The sequence below is a fragment of the Sturnira hondurensis genome, unplaced genomic scaffold (genome assembly GCF_014824575.4).
Source record: "Sturnira hondurensis isolate 20B ecotype Veracruz unplaced genomic scaffold, ASM1482457v3 Scaffold0019978, whole genome shotgun sequence".
NCBI lineage: Eukaryota > Metazoa > Chordata > Mammalia > Chiroptera > Phyllostomidae > Sturnira > Sturnira hondurensis.
The window spans coordinates 87,697-113,221 of NW_028092609.1; the positions used below are offsets into that span (position 1 = coordinate 87,697).

The following is a 25,525-nucleotide window of genomic DNA, read 5'->3' on the forward strand; positions in this document are numbered from 1 at the left end:
TTTATATTTTACTTATTTTTTTAATTTTTTAAAAAGATTTTATTTATATTTAGAGAGAGGGGAGGAAGGGAGAAAGAGAGGGAAACATCAATGTGTGGTTGCCTCTCTCATGCCCCCTACTGGGGACCCGGCCCACATCCCGGGCATGTGCCCTGACTGGGAATGGAACTGGAGACCCTTTGGTTTGCAGGCCGGTCCTCAGTCCACTGAGCCTCACCAGCCAGGGCCTAGATTTTACTTATTTATCTTTAGAGAGGAAGGAAAGGAGAGAGGGAGAGAAATATCAGTGTGGTTGTCTGACTATGGTTGTCTCTCTGTGTCCCCTGCCGGGAACTGGCCTGCAACCCAGGCATGTGCCCTGACTGGGAATCGAACCGCAATCGTGTGGTTTGCAGGTCCGCGCTCAATCCACTGAGCTACACCAGCCAGGGCTCGAAAAATGTTTTTTGTCTCCCCACTCAAAGAACCAGCTGCGTCCACCTCCTCAAAGTCTGCAGCACTGGCCCCTCAGAGGCGGCAGCCCTTCCTCCCAGGTGGGCTTCCAGGGCCTGGGGCATCTCCTCCGAGCTTCCAGGTTCCAGTAACTCCCACCCTCCCCTGTGGTCCCCAGCCTAGATGCGGCAGCCGCTCGGGGGTGGACGTGTCTGCTAAGCCCGGGTTCCTTTATGACTTTTCTGTTCTCCTTTAACGACCCCCCGATACGAAATTCTCTGAACAACTGGTAAGCTTCCTCCTTTCCTGACTGTACCCTGGCAGGTACATGGAGACTCTGCCTCCTTTCTCTCGTTCATTCACTCGTCCATTCATTCACTTGTTCATGTCACAGATGGTCGCCTGACACCGGCTTGGTGACGGGACCCAGGCAGGGAAATGCTGGGGCCCCCTGGATGAACCAGACATGGGTTGGCCCTTCCCTGGAGAAGCTGACAGTCCCAGGGGGAGTGAGTGCCAGCGTGGCTGCAGAGAGAAATCAGGGCCACACCTTGAAAGGCCACAGGAGCCTCTGTGCTTCCTTCCTCTTTCCTGTCCAGCCCCAGGGGACTCAGCGGACTCGGGGGACCCTTTGAGCAGCTGTGAGAGTTGCATCAGCCCAGCTGGCATCCTCCGGGGCTGTGGAGGCTGTTTGGCTCCAGCAGGCCCACAATGGGCTATGGGCCAGAGGCCCCAGGGCCTGCAGGGTCAACACAGGGGATGGGGGCGGGGCCAGGCACAAGGTGGCTGCCACAGGGGGAGGGCCTTCTCTCGGCCTGAACTCTCCCATTCTAGAGTCAGAGTCCTGGCTGACAATGCCCTGTGGTTTATGGGATGCACCTGTTACCCGTCCTTGGGCTCCCCCCACCTGCAGGGGAGTCAGAGGTGATCTGCGTGTGAAGGGCCAGGGGTGGACAGTGGATTCTGGGAAGGGTCCGCAATGGGTCCGAGGGGGGTGGGGGGGCCTTGGGGTCAGGCCAAAGGTGGGGGCATTTCTGTGCTCCAGATGGAGCTGTCCCTGTGGCGGGAGCTTGCTGTGTGACTGTGGGGGTACCTTTGCCCTCTCTGGGCACCCATCACTCTTTGGCAAGATGACAATCATGATACTCCTCTCAGAGGGCTGGGTAAGGTGGCATGTGGACTGCACCTGCCATCTGGGGACACCGCTGGGGCCTCCAGAAGGGCCTCCAGACTGTGAGGCGCGTGGTCTCCCGTGTGAGCTTCATCCAGAAGTTGTCTCCCAGGTGCTTACGCAGCCTCGCTGCCCCTCGGGGCCGCCGGGCCAGAGCCCCGGCCTAGCCAGGCCTCCAGAAGGGCCTGTGGCTGTGTCCCAGCTCTACTCCCAAGGACTCTCGTGACCCTCATTCATGTGGGTCTTTTAGGGCCAGAAACTAATTAAAGATTCCATGGTTCCTTGCCCCACTTTGCAGATGGAAAAACTGAGGCTAGAAAGGATGTGGTTTGCTCAGGTTTAGTGCGGAATTTGTGGTCCAGGTTTGCTGGCCCCAAGAACACTGCTTTCTCCATTACAAAGCAGGGCAGCCTTCTGGGGGTCTCCACGGAGTGCAGTTTGCACAACCCCAAGTAACCCTCAACTTCCTGAAGTAATATTTGATGCGACTACGCCAAAGGCCCTGAGGCTCTAAGTCCCTTCCCCTCCTGGCTGTTCTGGAGGCCTATCCCACCCCACCATTCCTGTTGTGGGGGCCCTGAGGTCTTAGGGAGACACTGGAGGGGCCCGAGTAGCCAGCGCAGGGCCCGAGCCTCATGGGGGACTGTGGGAGAGCTAGCCATGCTTGTATGGGGGTCCTTGAGCCTTATGGGGACATGGGGACTCTCAGCAAGCATGCATGTCCTGTCCATCCCTGCACTGGGCCAGGCCAGGAGGGGACCCCAGCCCTGGCTCCCAGAGGAGCTCACAGTCGGACAGCAGAGGCAGAAAGATTCGTGTGGCCCCTGGGTAAGGACACAGAGGCCCAGAGAAAGAGAAATCTCAGGGCCCGTCCTGTCTTCCACACCGGGCAGCCCACCCACATCTGGCCCAGATCACCATGGCCCCTGCCAGTCCTCACCTCGGAGGGAATGGACCCAGCTGGCAGAGACCCAGATAAACCTCTCCTGACAGCAGATCTGACAGCTCCCATGCGCACCTGGAATCCCTGCAAGCCCCCCCACACACCCCCCGTGGACCCGTTGCCAGCAACCCACTTCTATAAATAGGCAGGTGGGGCCTGCTCGCTGTGTGAGCCCAAAGCGGGAGTGCCTGGGACCACTGATGAGCGGGGCACTGCCGGCCCCAGCTCTGGGTCCTTCTAGTGAAGCCCCTGTGAGTTCTGGGACTCCCCGCCCCTGTTTCCTTCTCCTACACCACTGGCTCTTTGCACCTCCTCCAGCTGCCTCCCCAGGCCCCAGTCTCCGGGAGCAGGCACCCTCCTGCTGTGGGTCTTTGGCCTTCAGTCCTCATTCTGTTCCCTTGCCCTGGGCCAGCCAGCCTTTCTGAGGCATCATTGGCCATGGCCTTGGGCTGTCCTCAGTCCAGGCTTCATGGAGCCCCGGACTGTGTCTCCAGGGGCTGCTCACATTCACATCTCCACTGAGCTTCTCATCTGCTCATCCTCGCTGCCCCACGCCCAGGCCTGCTGCACCGCAGCCCCCACGCCCAGGCCTGCACTGTTGCCTCCCACGGGCCTCCCTCCACCCTCATGGTCTCTGTCTTACCGTTCTGTGCACACGTTATTGACACACACAAACCAGCCGTGTAAGATCAGCCAATGTTCTCAAAGTGACACACCCGTGTATCCAGTGCCAGACATGGCAACAATAACCGGAACCCGGAAGGCCCCTCCCAGGGCAGCCACGACCCTGGCTTCCAACGCCGTGGACGGTTTCGCCTGTTTTTGAACCTTGCTCGAACTGAACCTTACAGCGTCAAGGTGATGCTGCATGGAGCAGCCCAGGGGACCTCCTGGAAGGAAGGGTGTGTTCCCAGCTGCCCCCGTCTAAGACCCCTTTAGGGTGGCCCAGGCTGAAGAACTGCCTTGCCCACCGTTGTGTCTTTTTCCAGGGACAGCCTGTGTCAGCGACTGATCAATGTGGCTATAAAGGCCTGGCCATGCCAGCTCCAGGCCATCGTGGTCTGTGAAGAGGCTGTATCTCAGTTTAACTCCTCCTCTGCAGCTACACTCTCCTGTGACTAAATTCTTGCAAATGTTGTATGAAGTGCAAATACCACATGACACTTCTGGGAACTCCCACTAACCGACAGAGTGCTGCCCCCCTTCAATCCATCTTCCTTCCTTCTGGCTGGAATGCAAATGTGATGCAGGCACTTGAGCAGCCATCTTGGGCCATGAGGTAGAAGCCACGTGCTGAGGGTGGTGGAGCCACAAGCTAACGGGAACCCTGGTCCTGGTGGAACTGCCACATGCGCCCAGGGCTGCCCACCTCTAGGCTTCTACACAAGTGACAAATTAGCTCCTGTCTTGTTTAAGCCAGTCTTCTTTATTGGCGCTATTTGCCACAGAAATAAATCCCAAGTGACATCCCCACAAAGAATGGCATCAGCACCAACCAGTCCCAGGATGAGCAAGAGGCCAATTAAACGTTGCCCTCATCTAGTAAAACGAATATAAAAGGATGATTTTGCGAAGAGTCTTAGGCTACTGCGAACTGTTCACTCACTTTCAATGTAAGATAAAACTTGTGTTTCTCCAAAAACACTCTGCCAGCCACATCATCCTGGAACATGTCATGGGTCTACTTCTGCTGGACTTAGAACTGAAAAGGGCTGGTCACCAGACTTCTGCTGGGGCAGCTGCAATGGGAAGGGGCCCGTCTTTACAGTTCCACACACCTGGACTGGAACCTCAGTTCCGCCCGGTACTGCTGTGTGGCCTTAGGCAAGTACCCTAACCTCTCTGAGCCTCAGTTTTCTCGTATGTAAAGTGCAGTCGGTGTCCTCTTCACAAGCGTGAGCTGAATGAAATCACGTCTACTCCAGCAGTACACGTGAGCAGGAAAGAGTCTACGGCTGGGCTTAGGGCAGAACAGGTGGGCGGGAAGTGCCAGTTCACACAGAGACCCCTTACTCAGTCATTCCTATCCTCCTCCTTTCTTTCAATTAGCAATAATCGCGCCTCGGATAAACCTCATTGGCTACGATACTGCCACTGCGCAAAGCTTATCCTCCTCCTTTCTTGGTGAAGGAAACCCGATTTCCTTCAGCCCTCGGGTGACCTTGTGTTGTAGAGGAAGTAAAGCCCTTCCCAGCCCCTGAATCTGAGACCAGTATCAATTGGTATAAACGGGTCCTGGTCATTCATTCCCTTTGCTAGTAATTGGAGTAGGAATGGGCCAGTGACTGAGAAAGTCAGTTGGACTGGGGCCCTTCTGAGAACATTTTCCTAGACACAAGTGAGCAACAGTCTCCTTTCTGTCTTTTTGCATCAGTGCATAAGGCTGTGATGCTTGGAGCAGTGGCAGCCCTCTTGAGGCCAAGAGGGAATAAACCAAAGTCAATACACTGGGTGATTGAAGATATAAAGATGTTGGTCAGCTGGTGAATTAACCAGCCCTGGAGGCAACCTTTCCCCAGATTCCTTGTTACTGTGGCAGGCGGTGTTAACTGTCCTCTAGTGTCCATTCTTCTTGTCATTCACTTAGTACTAGAATGTACTGAGTTCTAGTTGGATATTTGGCCCCCTCAGATGCACACTACACTTCCCAACATCCTTGGCAGCTGGGTGTGGCCATGTGACTAAGCCCAGACCAATGGGATGTGAGCATAAGTGAGGCACACAACTTCAGGGATTATCTTCCTAAAGACATTTGCCTTGAACCGCCCCCCCCTTCCCATGACCATATGTAGCATATTCCATATGTAGCATCTGGAGCCCTGGAGACGCTCAGCCTTGGGGATGGCAGAATGGTCTCGTGGGTCTGAGCACACCTTGGGGCTGTGATATGAGAGAAGCAGTCTTCATCCTCATTCAACTGGCTGTATTTTGAAGTCTTTCCTTAGACCAGCTTCCCCGGTGCCTTAGCTGGCACCTCAGCGGTATAATCATGCCCCGAAGGTTTCAGCCACCGGAGCTGTTTCTAGCAGCTGGAGGCCTCCTCTCTGATCTTCTCTCCCTGCAAGTTGGCGAGTCCCGACGTTTCTTGGTGGCGTACTGTGGCTGTGAGGAATGTCTTCCTGTTTGGGGGTGGTGCAGTCTGGCCCCCAACTCGGTTCCTTCCTGTGGCTGTCCCTGCCCAGGGAGCGGATGTCCCCCTCTCCTGCCAAAGCCCAGATCAAACCTGAGTCCTCTTCCAGTTGTCAGGTCCTGACCCCCAACCTCACAGCAGAATTCCCAGCATGCCTTGCACTGGCTGGCCCACCTTAGGACAAGCAGAGGTTTTAGGAACAAGTGGACTGTGAAGCCCAACTTTCAGGAACGCAGCCCCGAGTTACTCACTCATCTTGGGTTTCTGTGGGCACTCAGATGGAGGACGTTCAACTTAATATTTAAACAAGAAGTTGAATATTGATGTGGCAGCACGCGGAGCTGTCCTCTTACCCCAGAGCCTGTGCTGGGCCAGCGAGGGAAAGCTCATCAAATAACCGACCACATGCTGGCCTGGGGCCCCTGCCGGGCTCCTCACTGCCCCCCAGGAAAGGGTTGGGCCCTCCTCTTCTTCCCCAACTCCGGGACAAAAACACGTGTCAGCACACTGGCACCAACCTCAGGGTTCCTAGGATCTGATTACCGGCCCCAGGGCAGGCTTCCATGTAGTCCGCCACGCCCTTTTCCTTTTCCAGGACTGAGTTCCACCACCCAGCCAAGGAGGGGCAGCCTGAGGCCACCAGGGAGCAGGACACTGAGCTCGGGATGAGACAGAACAAAGAGCAGGGTCTCTCTGGAATGAGAGGCCGGCAGAGGGGCCCAGAGGAGGGCCCCGGGCTCTGTCTGTGAGTGCACAGGGAGGCAAGGAGAAGCCCGTTCAGCTTCCCCAGCCAGCCTTCTTCCTGCTTTAAGGTCAGTCCTCTGGATAGCCAAGCCCTGGGTTCAAATCCCGATATTGCCTCCCACTTGCTGGGCCACGGTCTCCCCAAGCAGAAAGCGGAGGTGTGTTGTAACAATGTGCTCCACTCACTTGGTCGTCACCACTATGCTGGGAGGTAGGTACCACCCATCCCCTTTGCAAGAGAGAGCAGGCAGAGCTGTGGCTGGGGCGCAGAGGCCAGGAGGCAGGGAAAGGGGGTCCTCTGGCTCCCCCTCCCAGCCCGGGGCATTATGAGAATTACTTCAAGCTCAGGAGCTTAAGCACACAGCGCCAGTATGGGTGGAGGCAGGGGTCCTCGAGGCAGCTCGGTGAGGTCACCTGCCTGCGTCAGGGCGCAGACCCAGTCAGCTTAGCCTCCTGTTACCCTGGCCCCGCCCCCACACACTCTCCAGAATGCTGCTGTAGTTTCAGACCAGCTGGAGACCCGCTGGTTTACAGCTGCTGTGTTTTGTTGGCTCAGCAAGGTCCAGCCCCCTCCCTACCCGCCCCCACTTCCAAGCTGGGGGTTGGAGCCTCTCTGGGCCNGGCCCCCCCCCCCCCCCCCCGCCGCCCCCAGCCCACTTTCTCAGAGCCAGGAACATCTGAGAGTTCTCCCGTTCTTGGTTCTGCCTGGCACAATGAGAGGAGGCTGGGGCCAAGGCTACCTCCTGGGCGGAGTTTCCAGCACAGGGTTCTCTGCAGAGGCCTGTTAACATTCTGGAAGCCTGCACTCCTGCTGGCTGGCTGAAGCTGTTCCGGCCTCACCCTCTGGGTTGGGTGCCGGGGAATCGGAGAGTCCTCGACTCTACACGGACTGACAGGAACTTCTTGAGGCCCTCAGAAAGCTACATGGGTGTCCCCTACTGGGAGCGAGCCTGACATGGCTTTGCCCTTCAAGATAATGTCTGGCGGGACGGGCCAAGAACCCAATGGTCACAGAGGATGTGCGGGAGCTGTGGGGCTGGAGGCAGGGCAATCAGGGAAGGCTTCCTGGAGGGTACATGGGCCTTGTGGGAAGGAACAAGGGCTTGCTGGTGAAGATGGTCGGAAAGGGCACTGAGAGTATGATATGTGGACATTAGGGTGGGGAAGGGAGTCAAGAATATACAGTTTAGGCCTTGGCTGGTGTGGCTCCATGGATTGAGCACCACCTGTGAAACCAGAGTCCCGGGTTCAATTCAGTCAGGGCACGTGCCTGGGCTGTGGGCCAGGTTCCCAGCAGGGGGCGAGCGAGAGGCAACCAATGGATCAATGTGTCTCTCACACATGGATGTTTCTCTCCCTCCCTAAAAAATATATTAAATACATACACACACTGTTCAGTGTGGATAGAGGGCCAAGCTCAAGGCTGGAGAGGGAGGTGTGGCCAGATTCCTGAGGGCCTTGAATGCTGGACCCATGAGATAGGCTTTGTGCCCCAGCAATAGGGAGCCACAGAAGAGTTTAGGGTGAGGGAATGACATGCATCTGTTTCATCTCTATATGGTGACATATAGTAGACACTCACTATATGATGGCCAGATGACTAATTAAACCATGCTTGACTTAAGACGTCATCTCACTTGTTTAAGTATATATACATATAATTATCTATTGACTTATATATTAAAAGTAAAATCTGCTTATTCTAAAAAAATTAAGACAGGTGAAATGATGTTATGGAGAAATAAATGACACATAATCCATTGTATAAAAAACATCACATGCTCTTGAATACCCCTGAAGTCAGGGAGCTCACCACCTTACCAGGTTGCCCACAACCATCTGCAGGCAGAATCCAGAGGCCTCTGAACACCTCCCCCTCTGCTGGCGAAGAGCAGCACGCAGAGCCCCAGTGTTCCTGGCAGGACCCCCAGTCCTGCAGGGGAGACCTTCTGCTGGAACGCCCAGCTCCGAGGCCGTTTCTCACTCAGCCCCGACCAGCTGGGCCTCGCCCTTCCAAGCACTGACCTTCCTCTGGCCCAGACCTTTGGATCTAGGCTGGATCTCAGGCAAGTCACCTCCAGCGCCCCAGTGCTTCCCACCTGCAGAACGGCGCTGAGAGGGCTGTGTGAGTGCATGTGTTTTATTGACACAGAGCACTAGATGTCCACGATGCACTCCGTGAGGTTGTTATTTTCCTGCTCATTAACAACAGGGTGGGAGTGTTTCCTTTAAAATGCTTTTCCCAAGCCAAAAATCCTCCACACCCCTATGCCCCTGGAGTGGGCAGCTGCCACCCTGTGACATCTGTGGAAAGGACGGGGAGGGGACATGGGACCTCCCCGCAGATGCCCCCCAGGCCAGCTGTGCCAGCCTCAGCCTGAGAAAAACCGAAACCAGGAGAGAGCCAGGCCCTGCCCCGGGCTCTCCAAGCCGAGTTGGCCCACTGCTCCCCCACAGTGGCCTCCGCACCCCTCGTCTGAGGGTCTGCCTCCTCCCCCTTGCCTTGGCCTCATCCAAGGCTGCTCCCACCATGGCCACTTGGGGCCCAAAACACCTGGCTTCCCTGGGATGCCGGGAAGACGCCATGATGCTCACAGCTTCCACGGCAGACCCAGGTACTCCCCACCCACCCTTCCTGGCTCGCTCCAGCTGATTCTGGCTGGGGGCCCTTCACCCCTGCTTGCTTCCCCTACCCTGAGATAGCACACTGGCTGCCGGGTGTCCCACCAGCCTCACCCTGGGTCGAAGGGAGCAGAGCCCTCCAATGACACCTCTCAGACCATCTGTTCCCTGTCCCCCACCCCTGCCTGTGCTGGGTGCAGGCAGGCCCCTCACAAGTACATCTTCATGGCCTTGTGCGTCGTGGGGCAGTAGCGGGCGTGGAGCTGGGCCAGCAGCGCCCTGGATGTGGCCTCAAAGCGCGTGCCCTGGCTCTTCTTGTTCCACACGTGGACGGCGTAGGTGCCCCTGAGCAGCCGGGGCAGCTCCTCGGGGCTGATGTCCTCGAAGTACTTCTTCCAGTTCTGCCAGGGGATGGGGTAGAAGGCCTCCGAGGGCAGGGCCGTGACGCCGCGGCAGGCGCGGCTCTCACCCAGGCTGCGGATGGAGCACCACTTCTTGAAGGCGCGCGTGAGCAGCTGCGGGCCCTGGTGGCCCCAGATCCAGCGGTTGTAGTGGGCCACGAAGTCTCGCATGCACAGCGCCAGGAACTCGTGGTGGCGCTCGAAGGCCAGGAAGGCGCCGTTGAGGACGTAGCGGGACTGAGTGCCCAGCGTGTTGGTCAGGTTCCTCAGGTTCCTGAGGACGATGAAGTCCGTGTCCAGGTAGATGCCCCCGAACCTCCACAGGAGCGCCAGCCTGGAGGCGTCGGAGAGCACGGGCAGCAGGTAGGGCTCCCACCGCTGCTGCGCGGCCTCGTACCAGGCCGCCAGAGGCGTGCCCCGGAACAGCTCCTCCAGGCCCAGCGGGAGCACCTGCACGTTGGGGAAGCAGTTCAGGAGCGAGAAGCCCAGGTGCTGGGGCAGGGAGGCGTTGCCGCCGGGCAGCCCCTTCATCAGGACCGACACCCGGGACTCTGGGTGGGCCCTGGCAGCCGACTCCACCGAGCACATGAACAGGAAGTTGGGGTTGGTCCGGTCTGAGGTCTCCAGAAAGAAGATGTTGCCCGGAGGTGGGGTGCTGGGGTGCCGTGTGGGGGGCTCCAGGTGGGGGCAGGGGACATCAACAGGCAGGTTAGAGAATTGTCCTTGGCTCCTAGGCTCCCCTGCAATGTGCCAGTAGATCATGATGGAGACCAAAAACATGAACTTGAAGCTGATGATGAACAGGGTACAGCCCCGCTGGCTCGGGGTGCTCCGGAGCAGCCACAGCAGACAGTCTGGGGACCTGGACATGGTCTCCCCCGGACAATAGCAGGAGCCTCCGGCAGGAACTGGCTGGTCTGCAAGAGATGAACACCACACTTGGGCGGGCTGCAGCCATCCCTGGCCCAAGAAAACACTTCCATCAAACCGCGGCCCCAGCCAATGCTGGCGTCAGGAGCCCACGAGCCTGCCAGCTGCTCCGAGCCCCATCTCCCTCCCCGCCTGGAAAATGGGAGCAGTGGACCGTGGCCTGAGCTCCCAAGGACTGGGTCAGTGCCACCTAGAGCCTGTGGCCATCAGGGACCCAGGGCAGGGTCTGGCGCGGGCAGGGGTGATCAGAAGTAAGGCCTTTGCCATGGGCATACAGGCCTGACTGCTTGGCCAAGTGTGTTTCCCTCAGCAGGGCAGGCTGGCAGCCTGCAGTGGAGGGCCTGGCACACGTGCCCCTCGGTTCCATAGACCAGGCCTTGAGCTGGTCCAAGAGGGCAGACTGCTGAGTAGTCTCAGGGACTTGCTGCAGGAGCCCGGGGGCTCCGGCTGGCCTGGGCCCTGACACGTGGGGATGCTTGCCAGGGCCGGCCCGAAGGCCTGGGCTCAGACACGCCGGGGTCTCCTGGACCCCTGGCTTCCCCAGCCCCTGCCCTGGGCTGTGCTTCTCCCAGACACGGGTCTGGAGGGGAAACGGACGGGGAAGTTGGGCTGCTGTCCGTGACCTTTGCTAGCACTGCCGCCCTGGGAGCCTCACTCTCTCCTGGTGGTGCCCACCTGGCCAGCAGCCAGAAACATTTCTGGGTGTCCTGCAGGTGGCTGGGAGGAACAAGATAGGCTTAGGCTCCATCCTCAAGGAGGGGGCTGTGTGAATGCCTGGGATGCAGGTGACCTCAAGTCTGCCGGAAGCAGCTGTGAGACATGCGGCAGGGCCCTTGGCTTGCTGAGCCCCCGTCCTCCCACCTGCAAGACAGGGCCTCTCGGACCCACTGGTTGTACACATTCGCTCACACACTGAACACACACAGTCCACTGTGCCCACACCAGGTGACCTTGTCAGGACCAACACACGTGAACTCATTCAACCCTTACGCTACCCTGTGGGGTGGTGATCATCACCCCCATTTTACAAGTGAGGAAACTGAGGCACAGAAGTCTGATAACTCCCACAGTCCCACAACCAGCAAGTGGCGGGGCATGGGTTTGAACCTAGGCCACCTGGGTCCAGAGTCTGTGTTTTCACCACTGCACCATCCTGCCTGGGAGAGAGAGTGCAGCCAATGTGCCCACGTGCCTGGAGCTTGGGGGGAGTCAGCACACGCTGGCCTTTACTCTGCCCTTGCCCAGCAGAATCCCAGCCACCGTGTGTTCTGTGCCTTCCAAGTGCCCGGTGCCAAAGGGTTCTGGGTGACCCCAGGGAGAAGTTACACCACTTCTACTTCAGGGGCCAGGAAACTTGGGCAGAAAGGGGTGGAGGGACTGGACTCAGTCTGGGGGCCATGGGGGGCCGGGAACAACCACTCCCAGGACAGGTGGGGCTCGTGGCTGGAGACTGGTGCCTGGAGTCCAGGACTTGAGCCAGGGGGCCCGGCCCTCACCCAGGGCCAAGGACAGGGAACTGGGACGATGTCAAGGGCTGGAACTGACCAGCCTGGGCGCCCCGTGGCGACGCGGTGGGGATCCGGGCAGCCTCCTGGAGACACACCCTGGCTCAGCAGGCAGCCTCCTCCGCCAACGGGAACACGGCCCGTCCACACGCTCTCCGAGCCTGCAAATCCATCTGCAAAAAATGGTGAGAGACACAGTGAGGTGGGCCGCAGGCTCTCCGAGGGCTGGGGCTCCTTCGATCACGGCTCGTGCCCTCTCTCGGCCCCACGGTGGGAGGGAACAATTAGGTGCAGTCCTGCCCTGGGGGAGCACTCGTCCAGTGGGGACACCATTTGAAAAGAGGTAAAGATTATACATATGGTGATGGCCGAAATGGAACAAACTGGCCACCAGAGTCTGGAGAAAGTGTCACCTGGGAAGGTGACACTTGATGAGAAAGGAATTGACCAGAAGGACCTCCTCAAGTGCCATCGGGGCCGGCACACCTTCTCTCCCAGTGCCTGGCCCAGCACACAGCAGTCACACAGGAAGATGATGCTGGTCATTCATTCGCTCACTCACTGACTCACCCACTTGGCAGTCAGAGGGCCCCTGAGGACACAGGGCAGGCCAACTGCTCTTCTGCGAGGGCCGAGTGACGCGGGACGCCCACCAGGCCCTGCGTGTCCTCCAAGCCCTGCCCGGGGGCCCACTTCTCTCCCCATCACCTGCTGCACCCCAGCCATGCCTGGCCTCCTTGCTCTTTCTCAACCCCCCGCCCCCACGCTGCCGTCGTAGGGCCTTCGCACCTGCTGTTCCTTCTGCTTGGAACACTGTTCCCTTTGCTTGTTCCCTCACCTTCTTCTGGCCTTCACTCAGAAAATCATCCTCCCAGAACAACTATAAAGGACACATGGAAAAAACCAAGGGCAGGGTGGAAGCAAGGGTGGGAAGAGGGTTGGGCTGGGGTTGGGGGGAAAATGCAGACAACTATAATGGAATGACAATAAAATCATTTTAAAGAATCATCTGCTGTGGAGCCCTCCCTCTTGCCCCTAAAATTTCAACTCCCCCATCACTTCATAGCTTTCTGCTTTAGTCTGTTCTCCCCCACACTTATTCCAACACACTGTACAATTTTGTATGTGTTTGGGTTAGTTATTTATTTGGAGCATAACCCCATGGGGACCGGTACACTTCTGCGTTTTCTACGTTCTGTTTGGCATCTAGAGCGGTGCCTGGCCCTCAGGATGCGGTCAGTAAACCTGAGTGGCTCTGCGTGCAGGTATCAATGAGTCAGGGAGCTGACGAGTGATCAGCAAGTGAACGAGTGAGTCAGGGAGTCAGCAGATCAATGAGGGACCAAATGGACCAGTGAGAACCAGTGAGCAAACTGGGGCCAGGGGTCAGGGGAGCTGCCTGGATGCCCCCCACACTGGTCCAAACACGAGAGCCCTGATGCAAATCCAGAAGCCAGTTCCCCGCCCCGGTTTTCCCCTGCAGGGACAGAAGCTATTCTGGTCCCGAGGATTCTTAACCCAGTGTGAGCCACACCGAGGAGCGGACAGACAGACAGTCGGATGGAATGAAGCCCTGGCTGCTTGGGGGCCTGGTGGCGCTGGGCCTGTTGGGAAGGCAGGATGTGCCCTTTGAGCCATGCCTGCCACGGATGAAGGTGCCAGACGCGAGCAACACCGTATTTGGTGCCGGAGCCCAGGCCCCAGGAATAGAAGCTGTGTATGGGCCAAGCTGGCCAGGGCCCAACACCCATGTGACCTCAGGCCCAAAGTATGCTCCTGGCCCCCTGGATGGGCCTCCCAGCTGGGGCCCAAGTCCTGGCCCATGTCGAACAGGCCTGGTACGTCACTGCCACAGCCTCCTCCCACCTCAGCCTGCCCCTTCCAGCCCCGCCCCAGGGAGGCATCTCCGGCCAGCCAGTGTCAACTGGCAGCGCCCCTGCTACGGCCCCAGGAGCTGTCTCAGGCAGGACGCGAGGCTGGTGTGGCCTGGCCCCCGGCATCACCTCTGCGGGCCTGGCTCTTCTCCCGACCAGGCCCCTGCCGGGCTGGCTCCACGTCACCTCTGCAGGCCCCACCGTGGGCGCATCGGCATCAGGATCCAGGTCCAAGTGACTGGAAAAGGCCCCCTGACCTGACGCTTGTCACCTCTTCACAGCCCACAGCCACCTGTGCCCCTGCCGTGGGACGCTCCACCTCGGATCCTCTCTTGGCTCCCGTGTCCAGCCCAGTGCCCGCGGAGCATGACCCAAACCGGACGGGTCACAGTGATGGTCAGACTCGGTGCCTACCAAACGGCTCCCAGGACGCCAGAGTGGGGCCCTTGGGGGTTCCTATGTTCACATGGGGACACAGAGGCCCAGAGAAGGAAAGGGGCTCAGCCGATGTCCCGCAGCAGTGGAGGGTGGGGCCTGCACAAGAACCTGGGCCTGGGGTGGGTGGGGGCCTCCGGGGGCCCCTCCTGTCTGTCCACGGGGAAGATGTGACGGAACCAGGGGCTCACAGCTGGAGGCAGGCTGCCTCTTGACCCAGGCCGGTTCGAGGGCCGGAGCGGAGTGGATTCCGGGGAGGACCAGGCTTTAAAGGAACAGTGCATCTCCAGGACGGGGGAGGGAGCCTTCCAGCAGAGAAACCTGGAGAACCATCCGGGCCTCTCTCCTGGTTCGCACGGAAACTCCCTGTCAATGGCTGATGCAGGAAAACCCAACGAATCCAAAAAAATTGTTAAAGGAGTAAACACAGCATCCATCCAAAGATGTTACAAGAATGAAAAAGGAAAAGGAACACTACTGTTATCTCATGTATAAAGAAAATTCACTATATAGATATTTGGCACACAACAAATAAAAATTCAAATCCAGCCCTGGCTGGTGTGGCTCAGGTGGTTGGGGGTCGTCCCAGTTCGATTTCCAGCAGGTCACACACCTGGGCTGTGGATTCGGTCCCCATTCGGGGCACAGGGGAGGGGCAACCAATAGATGCTTCTCTCTCACATCAATGTTTCCTGACCCCCCCCCCCGCTCCCTCCCTTCCCCTCTCTCTAAAATAAAAAAAAAATAAATAAAGCGTAAAATTAGAATACATAATTACAGCATGAATTTTAAAAAAACTTGAAAAGGTAATTTCAACAGAAAGACCTTTGGCTCTGTGAGAACCGGAGACGATGGTTAGATGGAGCCACAGTTGGACAACGTGTGAGCACTGACGGGTCAGGAAAGAAGCAAAGGATTAAAATGTTTCAGAAGTGAAGACCAAACTACAAAAAATGTAAGAGCGAACGGACTCCATGCAGAGTGCTGTAAGAAATAATAGGGATTAAGACACGGGGGAAAGTGTGCGGGGAAGCGGGGGGAAGCGGAGGAGCTCGGGGCAGCCTCGGGTTGCACTGCTCACGGATCAGCACGGATCAGAAGAGAACTGACCAGAGTGAGAGAATCGAGAATACAGCCTTTCCACGTGCCCAAAGACACACGCGTGTCCACACATGGGACAGAAAGGAGACCATAGGCATCTGCCACGTGAATCAATAAATTAAATAGGGTTAAGTCATTGATCTTTTTGAAAAACGATTTAGTTTGGAACTCCAGCAACACCCAATTCCATCCTGCATTCAAGTGACATAATTCCAACAAAGTGACTTGAAATGGTTAAAAGTGACCAAATGAGCCAAGGCATAAAGACAGATACAAACAAAACTGAGGTGGGGCCATAATCTTAATGTCAGATGAGAACTTAAGCCAGACATCACCAAATGAGCCGAAGAGGAAGGGCCATTTAGAATGCGCAACGGTGCGATCCACCAGGCTCTGCGTAACAGTGCGGCAGTTTTCGGGACCAAGAAATTGCAGGGATCGTAGGACAAGTGGATTGAAACACACCAATAAGAGATTTTAATTCATCTCTCAGCCCAAGAAACATTAAGTAGACCAAACATAAATACAAATTCAGAAGACCTAGATAAAATAATCAGTAAGGTACTGTAATATATAAAACTCTCTACGCTAATAGTAAATAATATTCTCTCTTTCATTTCATTTTTAAAAAGATTTTATTTATTTACTTAGAGAGAGGGAAAGGTAGAGAGAAAGAGAGGGAGAGAAGCTTCAATGTGTGGTTCCCTCTCACGAGTTTCTTGTTGGGGACCTGGCCTGCAACCCAGGCACGTGCCCTGACCAGGAATCAAACCAGCGACCCTCTGGTGACCCTTTGAATTGAACTGGTGACCCTTGGGTTCACAGGCCGGTGCTCAATCCACTGAGCCACACTGGCCAGGGCATGTTCTTTCTTTTTAAGAACTGACAGAACATTCATGAAGATTGAAAACCTCAAGAACAACCAAAAGTATAAAAAATACAGAATTTTGTGATCACAGGCAGAATAACTAGAAATTAATGAAAAAATCTGGAAATTGGGGTGGGTGTATAAGAGAACTAAATGGTAATGGAAGAAAATATGATAAAAAGTCAATTTAAAACAAAGAAAAAAAGGACAATAGTCAACACAACAATAGCTATCTGGTGTGAATGAATAAAAATTATTTTAAAAAATTAAAATAAAAGTCTAGAAATTGGAAAAACACACTGTTGTGAATCGAAAGGGAAGTACAAACTGAATTTTTAGGATTTCCATAAAATAACCATAATCAAAACATCATGAATCTAAACCTATAGGACACAGTGTCAGCAACCAGAAAGATATTTACAGCTTCCAACACATGTAACTTACAACTGAACAGATAAAAAGAAATAAAACACTGGAGAAACACAGTAGAAAAAGAACCACGAAATAAACAGAAAAAATAAGAGAAGAATTAATATGGATTAAAGCAGAAATAAATTAGAAAACAGATAAGCCATAGAACATAGAAATATGGCAAAGAGCTGAGTGGCTGGGAAAGAAATTAAGTGAAATATATAAACCACCATTAACTTAATTAAGAAAACAGCGGATGGCAAGGAAAGTGAACTAAGAAACGCCCAATAGGAGAGTAACCAAAAGGGGGAGGACAAATTTCAGTCATAAGGTAGCACTTTGCAAATAAAAACTAAAACCTGAAAAAAATAATCGCTAGACAGCTCCAGACCAGCCCTGGCAGAGACAGACTACCTAGACAGGCCAGCTTTCCCAGAAGAAATGGAATCATAAAGGAGTGTATGAAACAGAAGGACCAGAGCAAGGCATTCTTGGAGGAAAAGTCTAGCAAACTCTTTTTTTAAAGGCTTTATTTATCTACTTTTAGAGAGAGAGGAAGGACGGGAGAAAGAGAGGGAGACAAGCATCACTGTGTGGTTGCCTCTCGCACGCCCCCACTGGGGACCCGGGCCACAACCCAGGCGTGTGCCCTGACTGGGAACTGAACTGCTGACCTTGTGCTCTGCAAGATGACCCACTGAACCCACTGGGGCATGCAGGCCGGGGCTCTGGCAATAACGGCAACCCAAAGCTTTTTAGAACTGTATCAAACAGCAAAATATGAGCCAGAAAACCTCAAAAAACTTTTATTTTTAATATATTTTTAAATTTTATTTCTTTATCTTGAGAGGGGAAGGGAAGGAGAGAGGGAGAGAAACATCAATGTATGGCTGCCTCTCATGCATCCCCTGCTGGGAACTGGTCTGCAACCCAGGCACGTGCCCTGACTGGGAATCGAACCGCGATCCTTTAGTTCACAGGCCTGCACTCAATCCTCTGAGCTACACCAGCCAGGGTAGAAAAGTATTACTATAATTTATCATATTCACAGATTGAAGGAGGAAAATCACAGTCATCCATGGAGATGCTAAAAAACATGTGACAACATTCCCAACACTCATCCTGGATAAATCAGGAGTTAACAGACAGTTCCCGAGGGACAGCCACCGCCACCAAAGCTGGGAAACAGCTTTGCACTCAGCTTCCCAGGTGAGGGCACGCCTCGGCAGACCTGGGGGGCGGGGCAGGAGACAAAGGCACCCATCCCCCTCGCCAGCACTGGAGGTATTCATCAACACACCTTGAGAAGAGAAAGAAATTAGAGGCATAAAGAGAATAGAAATCTTAAAAACTATTGGTATTTTCATAAACACTACTGCATACCGGGACAAGTCAAGAGAAACTACTGTAAAAACTACAAGTAAAAGAATACTGGGAAGGGACAGGACGTACACGCACACGCCTTAAACGGCCAACAGTTAGACGCAGAAGATGTAATGCATGAAAAGACCCAACCAGCACATTACTTAGGGTTCAGCTTGACAAAAGGTGTCCAAAATCTACACAAGCCAACATTTCAGGTCCCTGAAGGACACAAAATAAATTCTCCATTTGAAGAAATGGAAAGACAAACCATGTTCTTGGGTAGAAGACTCAGCTTCATAAGTGGGTCAATTTTCTCGAAGCCAATCGATAAACTGTATGGGATCCTGGAATGTGACAAACTGACTCTAATGCTCAGATAGAAAAACGAACAAGCAAGAACCTACAGGAAACGTGGAGAAGGAGGAAGGAACGAGGAAGGCCCGGCCTTTTATACCATAACTCATTCTAGAGTTTGTCACTGAAACGGCGTCGCCGCAGGAATGGCCACGTGGGACCACCACACAGGAACCAGAGAGCACAGCACTTGGCAGCCGATAAAGCAAATGGGTCTCTAGGTCCCGACGTTGGGCAACCGGAGTAGCTTCCAGAGGGAAAAAGAACAAGCCGAGTTCGTAGCACAGAACATGCCCCAGGAAAAACTCCGATGTAAAATAATAAAACCCATAAAAGTTTAGAGCAAAACATGAGTGAGTTCCTTTATAACCTTGGCGTTGGCCAAGTTTTCTGCATTGTGTGATATCCAAAGGCCATAAAAGAAAACAGGAGTTACATTTGACTCCTTGTTGAAAAAAACACACCAGCCAGAAAGTCAAAACTGCACCTGCCATCCACGGCCCTGAACCTCATAAGCAAGACTGAGGATATTGGGTGAGTAAGAGAAATGCAAATGGAACACTCAGATAGCATCTCTTACCTGCCAGACTGGCAAAGAGCCGGAGCTGAGGATGGAGAGAGGGACCTCACACAGCGCTGGTGGCGAGAGAACCCGGTGGCGCCCCAGTGCCACGCAAGTGACCCGCCTCCATCAACGTTCCATTTGCATTTACCCTTCATCACTGCGAACCCCCTCTGTGACCTTATCCTGCAGATAAGTAACATTTACACAGGTCACAGATTTGTTTGCAACGGCAAACAGTGAGAAGCCACCCTCAAGGTCTTTCCTGAAGGGACTGATTAAATGCACAATGACACAGTGACACTGCAAGGTTGGGGGGCGGGGATCACAGCTGCTTTGAGGCCTTTTCAGTAGCACGTGGTCAGCACAGACCTCAGCATACACATTGTTTTAAAAAGATTTTATTTACTTTTAGAGAGAGGGAAAGGGAGGGGGAAAGAGTGGGAGGGAAACACCCACGTGTGGTTGCCTCTCTCACACGCCCCCAGCTGGGGACCTGGCTTGCAACCCAGGCACGTGCCCTGATTGGGAATTGGACTAGCGACCCTTTGGTTCGCAGCCCATGCTCAGTCCACTGAGCCACACCAGCCAGGGCACATACACATTTTTTGAATAAGTAAATGATCCCTAAGCCACCCCCGAAAGCCCGGAGGCCTGCCACTCCATCAGTCTGTCCTGCCCCACCATCTGTGGGTCCACAGGAAGGTCACATGCCTTGGACTCTGTGTATAAAACTTGGACTCTGTGTATAAAAGTACCAGAGTGCTCATGGTCCCAAGAGAGGACAGGGCACCTTCCCAGCATCCCTAACACTGCCCGGCTAGTAACTGTGGGGGGTGGGGGAGGGGGGCGCAGGATATGCACCCGCATACCTCCACCTCCAAGCCTCAGACCTTCCATGTCCCCCACCACAGTCACTCCAGCTCTGCCCCAGAGACCAGACTGAAGGTCAAGTTGCCTGGGGTGGACTTCTCAGCGTCAGAATGAAGTCTCCCTCCCTGAGCTTAAGGCCACGTTCAGGAAGCAGTGAGTCACCTCGCGCCCGAACTCCCACATATGTGGCCATGTGCACGTACACGCCAGGACCTCGCCAGGACCTCCAGTAGTGCCAGGTGGCGAGTGTGGAAGAGCTTTCGGTACCAGTCACTTGCTGTGCCCAGAGTTCACAGAAGCATCTCGAAATTCTGGCCTGAATTAGGAGTCCCGAGTTCACTTTCCTTGGAATAAAGCTCTCAACGTTGCCTCACTTTCTCCTTTTCTACGGTATCAAAGATAAAAAAAGCAACTGGCAGCAAAAGAGAGTGCCACTCCCGAAATCACACACAGAGCCCTGCCAGCGTGGACTGCGCTTTTTAAGTCTTTGCTAACTAGATATCGCCCGAGGAGGGGGCCTGGCGTCTACCCCCCACCCCCATTCTAAGCCCCAATTTCTTCCTCTGTAAAATAAAGAGCTTATAAAGGGGAATGTCTAAGGACCTTTCTAGAAAGACCCTCCTCATCTGGTCTCCCTGGCACTGGTTCTGCGCAGCCCATCAGAACCCATCACCACTGGCCTCTCGGTGCCTGGCCAAAGGGACAGGTGATGAGGCCAGAGAGATAACACATGGGTAAGAAAGCTCTATGCTCCACCCCATACAAAAAGTTGTCGTGGAAAGAAACCGGTCAAGCCCTTGGGATCACGCCCAGCACCTCAATCGCTCATCCAACACATGCTTAAGCACCTACTATGTGCCAGGCCCCATCTCCAAGATTTGCAAATACACACAGCAGTGAACACAGCAGAGTCTTTGGCTTCCTGGATGGAGCTGACATTGTAGTGGGAGGAAATTCACAAGTCACGAAATACATCCGGTGGTGAAAGGGCTACAGAGACACCTGCAACCAAGAGACTGGGCTGGGAGCATGGGTGTGTGTGCGCTACTTTACACAGAATGCCACTCTGAAAAGCTGACGCTTGTGCAACCCGTGAGGAGTATCCGGGGGAAGTGTCCAGGGAAATGGCGAGTGCGAGGTCCCTGGGGCCACATGCCCACCAGGTTGCTGGAACAGCAGGGGAAGGAGGCAGGGGAATGATCCAGGAGAAGAGGTCAGAGAGATCACAGAGGCCAGGCCACCAGAAGGGCTTGCCTCTCTGACTGGAGCGGGGTGCCACTAAGAGATTTTGAGGAGGAAGGACTATTGTGTGGCATGTGCTACAGAGATCTTCCACACCGGCTGTGTCTGGAGACTGGACCACAGTGGACGTGCGGCTACATGAAAGCAGCTAGGAAGCCACTGTGATAACTCAGGGGAGAGGGAGGCAGAGGGCAGGGATGGGGATGGCCCTCTCTTCCAACAGATTTCCTCCACATCTCTCCCTCTCCAGTCAGCGTGGCTCAGGTCTCTATCTGTCTGTCTGTCTGGGGACCCACCACCCCAGCCTCCTCTCTGGCTTCCTGACTCAGCCCCCAGCTTCTAGACCAGCCACACTGACCTCTTTGCTCCAGCAACCAGGCTCTGAGAACTTCAGGTTTCTGCCATAGGCCCTGTCCTCTTCCCAAAATACCCCCTCTCCCACCCCTGCCTCTGCCCAGGAACTTCCCAACCACAGCACAGGAGGGCTTGCCATTTGCCAAGAACACACCATGTGGCAGGGAACCCTGCCGGCCCTACCTTACTCGGGCTTCACATCTCCCACTACGGACCCATTTTACAAACAAACAAGACACAAAGGTGCCGAGGGGAGAGGGACCTTCCAGGAGCTGCAGGGGGGCACCACGGAGGCAGCGTTTGCTCCCAGCAGCGCCTGCCCGCAAATCTCAGACCCTCCTGCTCCATGAGTGTCTCCTGACCTCCGTGAGCAGGGCAGCCACCTCCAGGAAGCCCCCTGGGTTTTGGCACAGCTCTGTGCTGTGGACTGCACCCCCAGCACTGCACATGCTGACATCTCCTTCAAAACGAGTGGGTGTGTGAGCAGTACCTCTCCAAACCCTGGGCTGTCGCCTCGGCCTAGACCATGGGCAGACCCTCGGAACCCCAGGGGTGAACTCTGGCCTTGGGGTGAACTGGGAGCAGAGGAAGGTGGACGCTGGGCCAGAAGCTGCCCGCCCTGCCTGAGATTGTAAACGACACTGAACCGGGGAGGGCCTGGCGCCCAATGGGGACACCACACAAGTGCGATGACGGACGGATGGGGGATCAAGAACCACCACCCTGATGCTTCCAATGCCCTTGACAGTGATGTGAAAAGAACTTGAAAGGAAAACCAACTCTCCTCTGCGGCTAAAGCCACTGGGTCCTAGGAACGCTGAGCTCACGAAACACGCGATCCCCTCTTCCCAAAGTGTCCCTCCACCCCGCCCCCCCGCAGCGCTTCCTAACCGTAATAGGTGCAAAGAGTCACCATTTGCTGAGAATCCACTAACTAAAGGTGATGACAGCTTTATTCTTGGCTGTGAGCAATGGGTGGTTTTCGCTCTGTCTTTATACTTCGGAGAATCGTCTATGTACTTGCCTGCCACGGGCACAGCCCCGTTTAGGCAGTGGGGAGCCACAGCCAGTCAGGGGCCTGCGCCCGGTCCCACTCCACAGAGAAGTCATGGGTGTGCGCTCTGGGGCTCGGTGAGGACAGTCACCACAATCCGTCCTCCCGAGTCCTTTGGCGTACTCTCGGGTCGGTTTCCGAGGCCTCCGACCCCAGGCGGCTGTGTCTACGCAGAGCTGCGCACAGGCCGCCCACAGAAGGAGGCCGGCTGTCCTACGCCTTGTTTTATTTCTCATTAAGAACCACGCTGGGCCCGTGTGCTCCACAACCAGACAGTGGAGGTCGCACGACTGTGCACATTCTGCAAAATCGGTCAGGACGCATGGGTGCGGCGGGTGTAAATCAGACCTGAAAAAAGCTGCTTGGAAACACACCTTCTGGCGCCGGCTGGTAGGCTCAGTGGGTTGAGCGCAGGCGTGAGAAGCAGGGGGTCTCCAGCTTGGTTCCCAGTCAGGGCACAAGCCTGGGTTGCAGGCCAGGTCTCCAGTAGGGGGCGTGCAAGAGGCAACCACCCATTGCAGTTTCACTTGGTCTCTTTCTCCCACCCTTTTTCTCTCTCTGAAGATAAAAAAAATAAAATCTTACCCAAAAAAGAAAGAAAATTGATGCTCAGCCCTTTTCATGATGATGAGTCCAGCTCCCCCAGCCACTGTCAGCTGTCACGTGGCATCCCCAGGCCTCACCTCCCCTACTTCCAGCTGGACGACCAGCAAAGACTCGGGTCTTCCTGCTGTGTCACCGGCCACGCAGGAGCCAGCACCTTGGCTCACACCTGTTTGTTACTTCTACAGGGCTCTTTCCTGGAAAGCAGCCTCTAGAGTCAAAGGAAATGCGATGTGAGGTTTGGGGGCTGGTCACTAACTTATTTCCAGAGAAGTTTCAGAAGTCTGGTCTCTCCACCAGCAGGGCGCACCCACCCTCCCAGCTCTTATCCGGGAGAGGCGGAGGGAGGTGGAGTTGACATCTGTGGGAAGAGATGTCAACCGTCTGTGTGGGGCTGCATGAGGGTGCTGGTGAGCATTTCCCCAGGGCTTACCAGGCCGGGCCTCTGGTCAGAGTCACGTTCAGGCAATAATTTGCTTAATTGTCCTAACAGTCTCCAGGCACACCTGTTCGCCAGGTGAAACGAGCCTGCCTGTGGCTCAGCCTGGTTTGCCCGGGACAGCAGTGGGTCCGGGAGCCCAAATCCTACTGTGACAAAGAAGTAGGGCCTGACGCCAAGTCTCAGTTTCCTCATCTATAAAATAGGAGTATCAGCCCAAGATGTCTGAGAGGGTTAAATAAGGTCAGGAAATGGCATGCCTGGCAAGCCGCCCTCCACTCTCCTTGGAAACCGAGCAGGGAGCACATGAAGCCCAGAGACAGCTGGAGGGTTGGGGGACCCTCTCCAGGCTCCGCGCCTACATGGAGCCCTGTATCCGGGTCAATGGCTCCTGCTCTTTCAAATCCAGCATCTCACCGTGTGGGAAGGTGACTCCTCCTGCCGGCTCACTCCCCATCTGCCCACTCAGAATTCGCACAGGCACACATCCAGGAGGCTGGGGGCTCTGTCGGGGGTCAGCTCCTGGTGGGCTGGAGTTCGGGCACCAGGGAGGGGGTGCAGGTGTGGGCCTGGAAAGGTGGGGGCTCTCCTAGTTCTGTGATGAACTCTGGGGCCCACAGGGGTCTGTCCAGGAAGAAGACAAACAGAGGCAGACAGGACAGGAAGGGACCACAGGCTCACCTCGCTCCAGGCAGAGCGAGATAGTGGCACTTTCCTGATGCCCATTAGAAACAGGAGGCCCCAGGGGAAGAAATCTCAAGGGCAGGCCCTCAGTGCCCGGGGGAGCTGGAACGACTTTGAGCCCAGCCGGGCCACTCATCAGCTGCTGAACCAGGGAATCTATCACAGGGTGGGGGAGGGGCGGGGTGGTGGGGCGGGATAACACCTGCGACTTCCCAGGAAAGCGGGATGGGGGGCCGGGGGTTACTCGAGGGGAAGACTCAAGGGGACTAGGCCAGCCAACAGGACATGGAGCAGAACCCTCTCTCTCTCTCCATCCATGCTTCTCTGCCTCCCCATCTAGGAGGATCAAAGCCAATTCATAAGGTGCCCTCCCAGCCCCTCCTTCTCCATGCCTGCCCCCACCAACTCGAGTCCTTGTGGACCAGGGCCGGAGCCCCCCCACCTCCTGCACCCTCTGGGACCTCAGTCTGTGGACCTACCCCTTTCTCAGCGGATCCCTCTTTGGGCTCTTTCTCATCAGCTCCTAACTGTCTGCCTTATCAGAAAGCACACCCACGGAGATCAAGTAAAACAAAAATTAAACACATGCCTTTTAAACACACCAGCAGCAGCCAAGATAAAAGCTAAACCCAAACCTGGGAGATGCTGGTCGCAAAGAGGGAAGCCCATCGTGGATGGGTGGGAAGAACTGAAAACAAAACCCTCAGAGATCCTGGCCGTTCATAATCTTTGACCTGGTAAGTTCACTTGTAGGAAGTAACCAGAAACACACAGTCACAGCCCCAGGAAGCTGCAGGGTCCTGGTGGCGAGCCAGCCAGCTCGGACACAGTCCTTCCGGAGGCTGTGTGCAGGACTACCGAGACACATGCAGCAACATACCGATTTAGGCGCAGATTCAATGTAGCGTTCTCTAAGAGCAGCAAATATAAAAAACCCTGTCAAATGGGAGCCATTAACTGAGTACGAAATGAAAATATGTAAGTATGGACAATGTAAACAGCCCTGGCTGGTGTGGCTCGGTGGATTGAGCACCAGCCTGTGGAGTGAAAGGTCGCCAGTTCGATTCCCAGTCAGGGCACATGCCTGGGTTTAGGGCCAGGCCCCCAGTTGGGGGTGTGGAGGAGGCAACTGATTCATGTTTCTTACCCTCTCTTTTTCCCTCCTTTCCCCTCTCTCTGAAAATAAATAAAATCTTAACAAAAAATATAAATAATGTTGAGAGAGATCATTTGAAACATGTATAGAGCCAAGATATTCAAATATGTAAAAATGCATTTTATTTTTATGATTTTATTTATTTATTTTTAGAAAAAGGGGAAGGGAGGGAGAAAGAGAGGGAGAAAAACACTGGTGTGTGGTTGCCTCTCACTCCTCCCTCACCGGAGACCCGGCTGGCAACCCAGACATGTGCCCGGACTGGGAATCAA

At 55.0% G+C, this 25,525-nt stretch overlaps 1 protein-coding gene, 2 long non-coding RNA genes and 1 pseudogene across 3 annotated transcripts; all 4 read right to left on the reverse strand.

Annotated features, from left to right (window-relative positions):
* Positions 1-404: 404 nt before the first annotated feature.
* LOC118974921 (uncharacterized) lies at positions 405-21,775 on the reverse strand. The gene is made up of 3 exons (XR_005063976.1): positions 21,533-21,775; positions 14,299-14,304; positions 405-431 (listed from the first exon to the last, which is right to left on the reverse strand). It is a non-coding gene; the product is annotated as an uncharacterized LOC118974921 (long non-coding RNA).
* LOC118974941 (uncharacterized) lies at positions 4,434-4,652 on the reverse strand (annotated as a pseudogene).
* On the reverse strand, positions 9,173-11,152 carry A4GALT (alpha 1,4-galactosyltransferase (P1PK blood group)). Its single transcript, XM_037028490.1, has 2 exons — positions 11,049-11,152; positions 9,173-10,360 (listed from the first exon to the last, which is right to left on the reverse strand). Exons 1-2 carry the CDS (start codon positions 11,119-11,121, stop codon positions 9,252-9,254), a joined length of 1,182 nt encoding a protein of 393 aa, XP_036884385.1. The 5' UTR covers positions 11,122-11,152; the 3' UTR covers positions 9,173-9,251.
* On the reverse strand, positions 11,215-12,807 carry LOC118974920 (uncharacterized). The gene is made up of 3 exons (XR_005063975.1): positions 12,668-12,807; positions 11,919-12,051; positions 11,215-11,530 (listed from the first exon to the last, which is right to left on the reverse strand). It is a non-coding gene; the product is annotated as an uncharacterized LOC118974920 (long non-coding RNA).
* Positions 21,776-25,525: the final 3,750 nt, after the last annotated feature.